General features: G+C 34.6%; 1 protein-coding gene across 1 annotated transcript; it reads left to right on the top strand.

Annotated features, from left to right (window-relative positions):
* Positions 1–1682: 1682 nt before the first annotated feature.
* On the top strand, positions 1683–6720 carry LOC117691838 (uncharacterized). Its single transcript, XM_066073948.1, has 2 exons — positions 1683–2909; positions 6278–6720. The coding sequence occupies exons 1-2, from the start codon at positions 1987–1989 to the stop codon at positions 6288–6290; spliced, it is 936 nt and encodes a 311-aa protein (XP_065930020.1). The 5' UTR covers positions 1683–1986; the 3' UTR covers positions 6291–6720.
* The last annotated feature ends 6055 nt before the right edge of the window (positions 6721–12775 follow it).

The following is a 12775-nucleotide window of genomic DNA, read 5'->3' as shown; positions in this document are numbered from 1 at the left end:
TCAAAGCATATTATTTTGTAGAAATGTCGTTTTGTAGATTAAAGAAAAGGGTGAAACCCCACACAGGTATTATGTAATACCAGTTGTCGTGCCCAATGCACTGTTCATTATAAGTTATTGCTCACTCCTGCAAAGCTAATAAATCACGAACCGGCCTACCGTGTGTGGTCCTTAAAACTTGGGATTTGACTTTGAGGATTACCATCAATTATTTCAGTTGTAACTAATACGGATGTCAGGATTCAACCGGAGAAGAATGCTGGAGTGTTTTTGTCAATCACGTAGTCTAAATAAAAGACCAGAATATACTAATGAAGGTTTTGTTTTGAAGGTAAAGGATGTGTTTAGTAAAATAATATATACATGATGCGTAAATTTGCAATCGTATAGCTTGGATGATTCAATCACTAGACTTGGGGGATAGAACCGAACCTTAACTATAATCCTCTCCGTGCCGGGAGGCATATAACCTCATAAGGCATTGACATTTGCTTTCCACATGTTTCGGTTTGAAGCCTTTTGGCACGCTTTATTTCAGGAGTTCTATCCCGCCTTGTTTCTTTCTGAGGGGACGGGAGGTTGTTTAAAAAAAACATATAAACTACCCGCCATCTTTTTTAATGTATCATCTATGAAAACATATAATTCTACAAAAAACCTATCGTGATTTATATGGGAAAATTTCTTCCAAATAGAGCCTTGCACCTTCATGAACTTTTATCATAATGTTGTGTTCCACTCCCGGGTGCGAGTAATCAAACCTGTGAGTTTTCCACTCCTTTAATGTGACCTTATTTGATAAAAAATAAATGAACAAGTCAGAATTAATAATATAACAATAATTTATTCAGATGAAACAATAAAATGGTCAGATGATATAATGATGGAAAAATCACACAAACTCCCATAGTCAAAAATCCTCCCACATCCCAAAAATAAAAATCTTACCTATACAAATAATTAAAGTAGCTACAAAAATTCTCTTTCCCATTTTCCCAATGATGAACCTCTCAATTCCTATAATTATATAATAATCCCAAATGACACCTCCCACTTCACGTATGGGCTTCCCGTAAGGTATTGGGTATCCCAAAGGGGTATCTCAGTTTTATAATATAATATCTTAAATCACAATTACCCAACGGGCCTGGGACACATCTGCCATCCCTTGAATGGGTATATAGGCTTTCACGAAGAACGATTGATGTTACCCGGAGACTTTTAATTATGCGTCTACCAATTAGCAGACGATGGGGGTATATAAACCCTTACGTACCCCTAGGTAAAGGGTAGGAATTTGAAAACTGATAGAGGAAATTCGGACTGGAATATTCATGAAGATTGTAAATGAAAACTGAATCCCTTGTGTCTGTTTAGTGTCACTGCCATTCATAAACTGTATTTCATTTTAAAAAGAGTTAAGCAATATGATTTATTTCATAATTAAGAAAATTTCAATCATAGTATTAAATTTTTAGGGACTTATCTTAAATTTTCAGAAAATATTCAATGGCCATTATCTCAAAAAGTAGATCATTGACCTCCTTCTTTGAATGTAAAAAAAAGTAAAACAATGATAGGTCTTTAACACACAATAGATGGGTTTTTTTATTATCATCAGTGGAATTTTTTTCATTCTGAGTAAACGTATACCTTATGTACAGTCTATTTTATTTCGTAAACTGAAGTAAGGTATAATGATGTATACTTCCGCGTTTCCTCGATTCGCAAGCCCTTTAAAGTTATCGGGATCGAGATCCAAATATTAATTAAACTTCCTTCTTCCGCTGGCTTCGCTCTCGAGCAGACGTACTTTTTTCAGACAAAGTATAAAATCGGATTTAATCGACTTGTTTTGTCGAAAGTTTTCGAATTTCTTTCGGTTCAATACATTAAACAGATAATAAAGGCACGTTGTGCATTTTCTTGACACGTTGTGTGTGTTTTTTGAGGCACGTTGTGCATTTTTGCAAAATATATTGCAACATGAATGACTCGGAGAGTGACCCGTACGAATCGGGACAAAACTCTGAGAGATCCGATATCTCAGATGATAATGATAGTCATCAGGAAACAGAGTTGCATGACAACTCTGATGTTATTTCTTTAGAAGCAGAATCTGATGGAGAAAGATTTGATCCTACAGAAGGTGAGAATTCATTCTCGCTTGATGGCAGCATGGCTGCTTATTGTCAGAAATATTTTTATCAACATTTGACAGAAGACAGCATCAAACGTAACATTTTAGATGCTGCCCCTGTGCCTGCGAATGCTTTCTGTACACCTCCCAAAGTTGATGATTTTGTGGAGGATTTCATAGATTTTAATGCTATGAAATTTTTGAAAATGCAGGATAAAAGCCTGACATTTATTCAAAAGAAAATTGCTCAGATTATGGGGCCGTTGGCAAAAATCTGGCAGGCTGTAGATGGGGCACGGAAGGGTCAGGAAGAGAATTCAGAGTTCACAGTTCTCGACATGCTGAAACTGGTAGAACAAACAGTTGTTTTAGTTGGTCAAGCTAATGCCACTTGTTTGTACGAGCGGCGTGTTAATTTCCTGGCGAAAATAATGAAAGGTGTTAAGAAAGCGAAAGAACATCTCAAGACTAATGAGCATGATTTGAGTAGAGAGAAGGATGTGCTCTATGGTGAGACAGTATTTAAGGCTCTTGACAGAAAGAGCAAAAGCAGAAAAAGAGCCAGAGAGATCTCTAAAGAAATGCAATCAAAAAAGAGGCGCATAGACCAGACATCCCAACCGCCCTTTCGTGCAGGGCCCTCACGTGGGTATGGAAATCGTGGGGGCAGACAGTCTACATGGATGTCGAAACAAGGTAGTCAGAGTAACAGAAAACCTGTGCAGTCTAACTACAAGATTCCAAAGAAACCAAGATCAGGAGAAAACAGGTATGAAAATTACCAATGGTATTCCTCTTGTTATGGAACAAATAACAAAAATATCAAGTCTGAACAACCTACATGCCTCAGTGACACATCTCAGGTTCAAAGAAATTTGTCAAGACAAAATACCCCTAGGGGGAAGATTAGAAGCATTTCGAGAAAACTGGGAAATGATAACAAAAGATCAAAACTTATTGGAGAGTATTTCAGGTTACAAAATAGAATTCAGTTCAGAACCAATTCAGAGATTTCAACCAAAACAAATAAAATTATCAGAACAAGAAATGCAAACTCTAAATTCAGAAATAGAGGAGATGTTGGTCAAACAGGCAGTGGAGGTTGTTCAGACAAAAACAAATTGTCAGTTTGTCAGTCATTTATTTGTACGCCCCAAAAAAGATGGGGGAATGAGACCAATATTCAATCTGAAAACTCTAAACCAATTTGTAGTATACAATCACTTCAAAATGGAGGGGTTTCAGGTAGTAAAAAACTTGATACAGAGAAGGGATTGGTTATGCAAAGTAGATCTAAAGGATGCATACTTTTGCATACCAATTTGCAAAAATCACAGAAAATATCTAAGGTTTCAGTACAAAGGACAGATGCTACAGTACAAAGGGCTGCCATTTGGACTGGCATCAGGTCCGAGACTTTTCACAAAAATAATGAAACCAGTCATTGCGCTATTAAGACGCATAGGAGTCCGCCTTGTGATTTACTTAGACGACATATTGTTGCTAAATCAATCACAAGAAGGGCTCTCAAGAGACAGAGACACACTCTTATGGTTGCTTCACAATCTAGGTTGGTTAATAAACTGGAAAAAATCAGTTCTAACCCCATGTCAGCAACTAGAATTTCTGGGTCTAACAATAAATTCAGTGGAAATGGAGATAACTCTATCAGCAACCAAAGTAGAGAGTATCAAAAGAAAATGTACAGACATGATCAGCAAAACAGAAGTGTCAATACAAGAGTTATCAAGTTTAATAGGAACACTGAATGCTACAGTAGAAGCTGTTATCCCAGCCTCACTGTATGTGAGGGAGCTTCAAATGTTTCAAACAAAATGCCTGCTAAAATCAAAAAGAAATTATCAACAAATGATAATACTCCCACAAACTTCCAGAGGGGAGATAAACTGGTGGCTACAGCAGCTGGAACATTGGAATGGAAAACAAATTCGACTGTCCTCAAACCCGGACTTGGTAATAGAAACAGATGCCTCAAAAACAGGGTGGGGGGCAGTATGTCTCACTCAGAACTTAAGAATGGGGGGGCCTTGGAACCCCTCAGAGAAAAAATTGCATATCAATGTACTGGAACTGAAAGCAGTACAGTTTGCAATTCAATCACTGACCAAACACAAACAGAACATTCATGTTCACATCAAATCAGACAACACAACAGTTGTTGCATATCTGAACAAAATGGGGGGGACCAGATCAGAACTGTTATTACAAACAACAAAGCAGATTTGGACTCACTGTCTATCCAAGGTCATGATTACTGCAGAACATATACCCGGAATACAGAATGTTCAAGCAGACTTGGAGAGTCGTCAGATGAGGGATACCAGCAACTGGATGCTGAACAAGGGAATATTCAAACAAATAAATCAGATGTGGGGGCCATTAAAAATAGATCTCTTTGCAGACAGGTTGAACACACAACTGGAAAATTACATGAGTTGGCGTCCAGACCCATATGCAATGGGAATGGATGCATTCCAGATACCCTGGAACAACAAAAGAGGGTATGCTTTCCCTCCATTTTGCCTGATAACAAGATGTTTGTCCAAAGTTCTGAAAGAAAAGTCAGAAATGGTCATAATAACTCCAGCATGGCAGACTCAACCATACTATCCACTACTTCTGACCTTGTCAATAGACAACCCAATTCTTTTACCTCCCATGAAAAACCTGCTACTGTCACCAGAGGGAGTAGTGCATCCACTAGTCAGCAATCAAACCTTAAAGCTAGTGGCTTGGAAGGTTTCAGGAGACAAAAACAAGCAGCAGGAGTTTCGGAACAAACTTCCGAACTCTTGGCTGCAGGTTGGAGACAAGGAACTCAGACAGCTTACAACAGCTGCTGGAGACAGTGGGATAGCTGGTGTCAATCAAAACAAATTGATCCATTTCAAACCTCTGTGGAATATGTAGCTGATTTTTTGGCAGAGTTATATGCAAAAGGCTATGAGTATAGGACAATTAACAGCTACAGGTCTGCAATATCTGCATTCCATGCGGGAATTGAAGGCAACAAAATTGGTAAACATGACCTCATTTGTCAACTAATGACAGGAATTTTCAAAAAAAACCCACCAAGGCCAAGATACATGCAAATGTGGGATGTAAATAAAGTGCTCTCATATATCATAGGCATGGAAAATAACAAAGATTTGTCACTGAAGGAAATTTCAATGAAGCTGTGTATGTTAATGGCTCTTGCCTCAGCAAGCAGGTCATCTGAAATTCACAAATTTGATATTGAGAACATGAATATCACTGAAGATGAAATTATATTTACTTTGAAAAGTTTAACAAAGTCAAGGAGAGTGGGACAAAGCCCAATTTCAGTCAAGTTCACAAAATATGAAGAACACCCAAAATTAGATATAATTTCTTGTACAATGGAATATTTGGAGAAAACCAAAATAATAAGGGCAGAAGAAAAACAGTTGTTTGTAAGTTTCATAAAACCACATAAAGCAGTTAAATCCTGTACAATAGCAAGTTGGCTGAAAAATCTGTTAGCACTGTCTGGAATAGATGTCTCAGTTTTCAAACCCCACTCAACAAGAGGTGCAAGTACTTCCAAAGCTAACAAGTATGGTTTATCAATTGAACAGATTATCAACAAAGGAAATTGGAAGTCTTGTAAAACTTTTAAAAAGTTCTACAATCGTCCAATTGTTGATGATGATAACAAATTTCAGGAAATTGTTTTGAAACTATAATTCTAATGGGCTTTAAACAATACATCATTATACCTTACTTCAGTTTACGAAATAAAATTGAAAATTTTATAAGTGCGCTTTAGCGCACGCAATGAAATTATAATTTTATGAGTAAACTGAAGTAAGGTATAACATTCCCACCCAGCCCATCTTCCCAAATCAGTTTACTTATGTTTATCAGTTTATAACATACAATGTATAGTTTACCATAGTATAAAAAAAAAAAAAACAAAAACAAAAAAACAAAAAAACAAAAAAAAAAAAAAAAAAAACCAAACAAACAAACAAACAATAAAAAAAAAAAAAAAAAAAAAAAACAACAACAAACAAAGAAAACAAAACAAAACAAAAACAAAAAACAAGAATGCATATACAGTCGTTTGTGATTTATAGTCGTTTCTGTTTTCAGAGACAAGACTTAAATGCTGTACCAGATGAAGAGGGATTATTACAGCTGACAGGTCTGGTGGTGCCCATGCAGGACAGACAGACATTAAAGGACTCAACTTATCAGCTGATATTATTATTTTTAAAATTTTGTTTATAACTTCAACCAGATAGTGACATTCCACAAAAATATTACCTTGCATCTTATATGTTTTAAAGATGGAATAAAGTCGTTTTGATTTTGATAACAAATTGTGTATTGATTTATCTGCTAGCAGAAGTCAGTCTTTGATCGCTCGCCATCGTCAGAAGGAAGTTTAATTAATATTTGGATCTCGATCCCGATAACTTTAAAGGGCTTGCGAATCGAGGAAACGCGGAAGTATACATCATTATACCTTACTTCAGTTTACTCATAAAATTATAATTTCATTGCGTGCGCTAAAGCGCACTTATAAAATTTTCAATTTATCATTATATCTTTCATAATCAAATGACTTTTTTGAGATTAGGTATTCCGGCATTAAGTTAATAAAAGTATGCTGCCGTACTACAGATGTACCATTTTGGAGGCACTAGTGTTCTGTATTGGTGAAGATTTTCCTTAGTTATTTTTCAAACTCAAACTAGTACAGAAAACCATGATCACTTGTGCGAAAAAACAATAGGTGAAATGGTGGACAATGGTTAGAGCTTTGGCATGTTTGAAGTATATCATTCATTTGTTTGTTCAACAGGTTGTATAAAAGCTATGTACTTAAATAATGGTCATAAACTTCACGTATATGTTAGGAAAGTTGTATCAATGCTTCCTATGATCTTCATAGTTGTATACACTTGTACAGTGTAAGTACATTCATTCAGTACTCAGTTACTGTATCCGAGCAAAATCTTCTAAAAAAAAATTCAGCTCCAATTTTTCATTAGTTTCATCCTGAATGTACTGGTGTAAATCCAAAGATTGCTTAACCTTGTGTCATTCAGTCTGTGTAAACTTTAACATGGTGTTAAAGCTGGTTTTGTTTACCTTTCTAGTTTTCTTATTCAGCAAATTTTTATCAAAACTGACAAAGTGATTATGTGAAATCTATAACACTATAAAACGTGAAAGGATTTATAACAAACATAAAACTTTCTACACCAATAAGTGACTAAAACATTTGTATTTTGGGGGAAAAACTAAGTAAAGATAGAATAGCTATGACACCAAATGTAAAGGATTCTATTAAATACAATAAGCTTCACACCTTCAATCCGTATATGAAATATTTGTGACGTTGACAAAAAATTTCTTAAAAAAATAAACGTCATTTCGTGCTCTTCATAAATCTGATGCACAACAGAACACGTGTACATGGCATGTGATGATAAGGAAAATACCCAAAATCAAACGTCCAAAGGAAAAAAATCCCAGGACCAGAACAAACGCGGACCTCTTAAAATATGAGATCAAGGTCGCATCCTCTGTTAACCGGTCACATCCGCCGTGCGCTCTTTGTCAAAATGGAAAAAAATGGGAAAAAGGTAGAAAATTAGGTGATTAATTAATGTCTAACAATAAGTATGAAACACGTCAGTCAACATCCGATCCAGTGAAAGATTATATTTGCTGACAAGGTCGTTTTATCGTCTAAAGAATTTACGAAAAGATGACTTCCCTGGACCATTCCAGGAATAATTCATGACATGCCTGCTTGAGGTGGTCAATGCCAACATAATGGATCCTTCGTGACCGATATTAATCTGGAAAAAATGCAAATTTACGAGGAGATAGGTTTAGACTGTAAAAGGGATAATGGCATGGTGGTTTTCTTTTCTTTTGGATAATTGTTAAAAGTTTTCATAGCAGTATTCAGAGTAACCGAAGTGAATATATTGCAGCAAAAAGAATATGTCGTTCCAAATATATATACAAACTCGGTTATAGCGAAGTCCTAGGGACCAGTGAATTTACTTCGTTTTATCCGTAATTCGTTATATCCATATAACGAATTCGTAATATTAACTATAGCAAATTCATTATATATGGTCGAGGGTCCTAAATTCGACAGAGTCCGAATTTCGACGGTGTTCATCTTTGTTTACATCTCGTACGCTCTCGCGAGAATACGCGCTTTTTCGTTTGTATACTTACAGGTACAAAAATTAGAAGTTTGGAAATTCACATTAAAAATTCCCTTTATTTAAATATACATATAACTATTATTTTAATCCCCACTCTACAAATTTAAAAGCGCAATGTCATACCCTCTGATGTATCGTCTGCAAAGAATGGAGATTCATTGATGAAAGTCACATGATCTTGTTTGGATAAATTTAAGGACAAAGCAAATTAATTTTACGTTTTTGTGTCCAGTTTTATAAAAGAAAGGTGAATGATGAAGATAGAAAAAAAGCTTAAATGCTTTTCTCTATTGTTACAGGCAAATCCTATGAAACATTCCTCAAAGTATAGACTGTACTCACCAACAGCAGTAACAAATGCTTATCTGTCAATTAAAAATGACCATAAATCAGCTATGGGAGCAGCCAGGCAGTTTAATGTTCCAATCACTACTCTCAGAGAACGAATATTAGGGAATGTAGATCCTGAATCTGTTAAAAGTGGCAGAAACCCGTCTTTTAGTACCCTAGAAGAGTCTCACATTGTTGACCATTTGAAGATTATGGCAAACTATGGTTACGGTTATGCACGCCAGGAGGTTGTTGATATTGCAACAGATTATGCTGTTCAACTTGGTATAAGGGACAGGCAGCATCCATTTACTCTCAAATGGTTCCGTGGTTTTGTAAGCAGATGGCCAGAGATTAGGATATTAAAGCCTAGAAGTCTTGAAATTGCTAGGGCTAAATGTGCATCCACTTCTGTAGTTGACAAATATTTTCAAGAATTGGAGCAAGTAATTAAAGATCATGGTTTTGATAAAGAACCTCATTTGATATATAACGTTGATGAAAAGGGATTTTCTTAAAACCATTCTGCACCTCCAGTGGTGTGTGGTAATCAAATTACCCCACTAGCAGTAACAGCTGGGAAAGCTTGTACAACAACTTTGATTGGATGTGGATCTGCCACAGGAACAGCAATACCTCCTTTTCTCATTTTTGATGGCAAGAGAATATTGACTGATTTGATGGATGGGGCTACACCAGGTGCTGTTGGCAGAGTCTCTGACTCAGGGTGGTCCAATTGAGAACTGTTCCGCGAATATCTCGAGGAACATTTCTTGAAATATGTTCAAATGAAAGCAGACCAAAAGGCTCTCCTTCTATTGAACGGACACAAGTCCCACATATCTGTGGGGCTTGTACAATGGGCAAAAGAGAGAAACATTATCTTATTCATTCTTCCTGCCCATACCAGTCACATTCTGCAACCCCTTGATGTTGGCTGCTATGGACCTATGCAAAGAAAGTTTAATGCTGAATGTCACAAATTTACTCAAGAATCGCAATGTGTTGTAACTAGGTATAATGTTTGTCAACTTGTCTGCAAGGTGTACAGTAAGGCTTTGTCTGCAGACAACTTGATATCGTCGTTTAGGAAACCGGTATCTATCCATGTAATAGAAATGCCATACCCGGCAGCAAGCCTCATACCTGCTGAGGTATTCAACACTGAAGAAGACAATATCAAAACTGAAGAAGGTAAGAATTATAATGAAACAAAAGATGGTCTACCAGCACACAGTCAGGTTAAAAGACCACACAAGGAAAAAAGCCAGTGATTGTGAGTCTAGAATGTTTTTGATTTTATTTTGTTTTTATACTTTGTAAATAATAATAATGAAATGAATAAAGGTAAACTAACTTATGTAAACAAGTAAACTATGATCGATAATCAAGAAATACTTTTTAAATTTTAAACTTGTTGCTCATATAATTTGTAAAGTAACCTTGATTGTTAAGACCGTCGAAATATGGGCACACAAGGATACATATTTTTTTGCTAATTTGAGGCTTAGATCATTATTATGATACTTTTAAAATTCGGATTTGAAATTGAAGAATTCATGCAAGAATAAGTTCATTAAACTATTTTGTGAAATGGTTGTGCAAACTTTTTAACTGCAAACAAATTCGATATAAAAGTGTTAAATTTCGTTATTATTCGCCTCTACTGGACTAATGAGTTCGCTATATCCGTAAATTCGTTACATCCGAATGCATTATAACCGTAAAATTTTACAAAGATTTCTTATTTATTTTTTATAAACGGTATCGTCTGGCCTTTGAAGCAATATCCATATTCTTTTTTACTTTGCAATGTGGACTTGTTTAGATTCTCCTGTTCGGAATCAGACACGGCCATTGTTCACCACCAGTCATTAAAGTGTCAAAAGAACATTCATTTTGTATTTAAAGTTCATCGTACACGTCGTTTGTGAAAATAAGATGAATATTTGTTTTAGCTCACCTGACTGATACCTTACGTAAGCTTTTCAGCTCACTTTTTACCACCACATGAACATCTACCTTCAAACATTTTACAATATGATTGTTTATTTCTTCTCCAAAGAACACAACCAGTTTTACAAAATACTCTTTTAAAATATTGTTGAATGAAGCTATACAATTATTACATAGGGAGAAATAGAGAAATACTTATTCTTGTGTGAATGCGCCCTTAATGATGATCCCTTACGGTGGGATTGCTCCACAATGGAGGATGATTTTTTAAACAGGTAGCAGTGATTGAGAATTATAGTTCTTCTAAAACCATATGACAAGAAAAACTAAAACTAGTTCAAATCATGATTCCCAAGAGAAAAGTTAAGTAAGAATGTCGGTTAGGTTTCAGTATAGTATTAAAAAAGAAAAATCTTTGAAAATCTGTGTTACATACTGTAACAACATTTACCATTAGAATAAGTTAGGAAAAAATTGAAGATTTCTTAAAACAAAAACTACTTTATTTATGGTATTGTCAAGATATTTTGTAAGTCTTTTAATCAGAGTTTTGGATAGGGCCTCTTATTATTCCATTACTTCCATTAACAGATGATGATAGGCAGACACCAACACTTCTTTCATTAAGGTATTCAATGTATAACGACCACATTTTGTCCCAAATAAATGAAAGGTCTGTTACTCTTAACCACGATATCATTTTGAAGGTGTTATCAAATAAAAATACCCCACCAACGAAATTTGCGAATATTCGATTATTGTCCAATTAATTGGACATTGAATTTTACATTGAAGTCTATGGGCAATGCATTTTTATTAAGATAATGTAAATAAAGAAAAGCTTCAAAATGACTGGCTTCTTATTCGTTGTCAGTCTTATGAATTGGGTTCATTTCATTTCCATTGTTATCTAGCAATACACATTTAACTAATTTAATATTATTCAAAATTGTTCAGCATTCCATCATTATACTTTGAATATCTTAAATGAGCAACATGTCTCGAACATTTTAAATATAAATGTCAATACAGACACAGTCTTATTTTTCTCAATTAGCAACTTAGGTTCATATGTCTTTTGCCATTAAAATGTAATAAAGCGAAATATTTTTATAACAAGAAAAAGGGATATGCCCTATAAGAGAAATTAGCGTTAGCGTTTAAAATTACACGTTCAGATAGAGGTGTTAATTATGCCTTTTTTGATGGCGTGCCATAGGTATCCAACTGGTCACGTTTTGATTTTAATAAACACGTGATCATTATATTTAATATGAATATAATTTTTTGTTAATTTAATCATCACAAGGAGATAATTATTTCATAAATATACAACATTCATAAAGAAACCCGTTTAAAGTAGATCCAGTGTTCTGTGACGTCATACTTTATTTTAAAATTTTGAATTCTTTAAAATTTGTGCAAGATAGTTTTATTTATTTTATGTGAACATAATCTCAAGGATGCAATTAGAAATATTGTTAAGTTCAAGATATTTTTGCAGCTTAATTTTATCCTAAATTTCCAATTTTTTATACGTTTTATCTATGCTAAGGGGAAATAACTCTTTTTCTGACTGTTCTCTCAGTTGTATGTCTAAATGCTATAAAATTTCGTATCCCAACAATTAATTTTAAAATGTTTTTGTAGTTTTACTTTCATGACACAGTTGACAATAAGATACAACAAGAGAAAAAAAATTCTGCCTACCAATATTTTACTTTCAACAAAAAAGTACGGTTTTCTGATGCTAAATTATGCTTTAGTTCATGTTTATCTGACATCTCAAAAAGTGTGATGACATGTATATTTTTTCTTATAATTGATGAAATTTAAGTCTATTAAACTGAAATCAGTTCTGTTTTTCAACTTTCATCAGAGGGTTTTACGAGTATGGAGTTACCTTAAATTCAAAATATAAAATATTTTGGTGAAAACTATATTTTTGTGCCGAAGATCTTTTCAGACGAAAATTAAAGAGGCGAGCAATTATTGCATTTTAAAAATTATCATTACTCACATTTTGAATCATATTCTATAGGCTCTGTTGACGTGTTCAAAATTAAATCTTGAGAATCAGATAGCGTTTCATCATAAAATTATCTAGTAG

This window comes from Magallana gigas, chromosome 10 (assembly GCF_963853765.1).
Source record: "Magallana gigas chromosome 10, xbMagGiga1.1, whole genome shotgun sequence".
In the NCBI taxonomy this organism is placed as follows: domain Eukaryota; kingdom Metazoa; phylum Mollusca; class Bivalvia; order Ostreida; family Ostreidae; genus Magallana; species Magallana gigas.
This window is presented reverse-complemented; position numbering and strand designations above follow the sequence as displayed.

What these genes read in the sequence shown, in the direction of transcription:
- LOC117691838 (XM_066073948.1), top strand. Translation starts at nt 1,987, where the DNA reads ATGAATGACTCGGAGAGTGACCCGTACGAATCGGGACAAAACTCTGAG.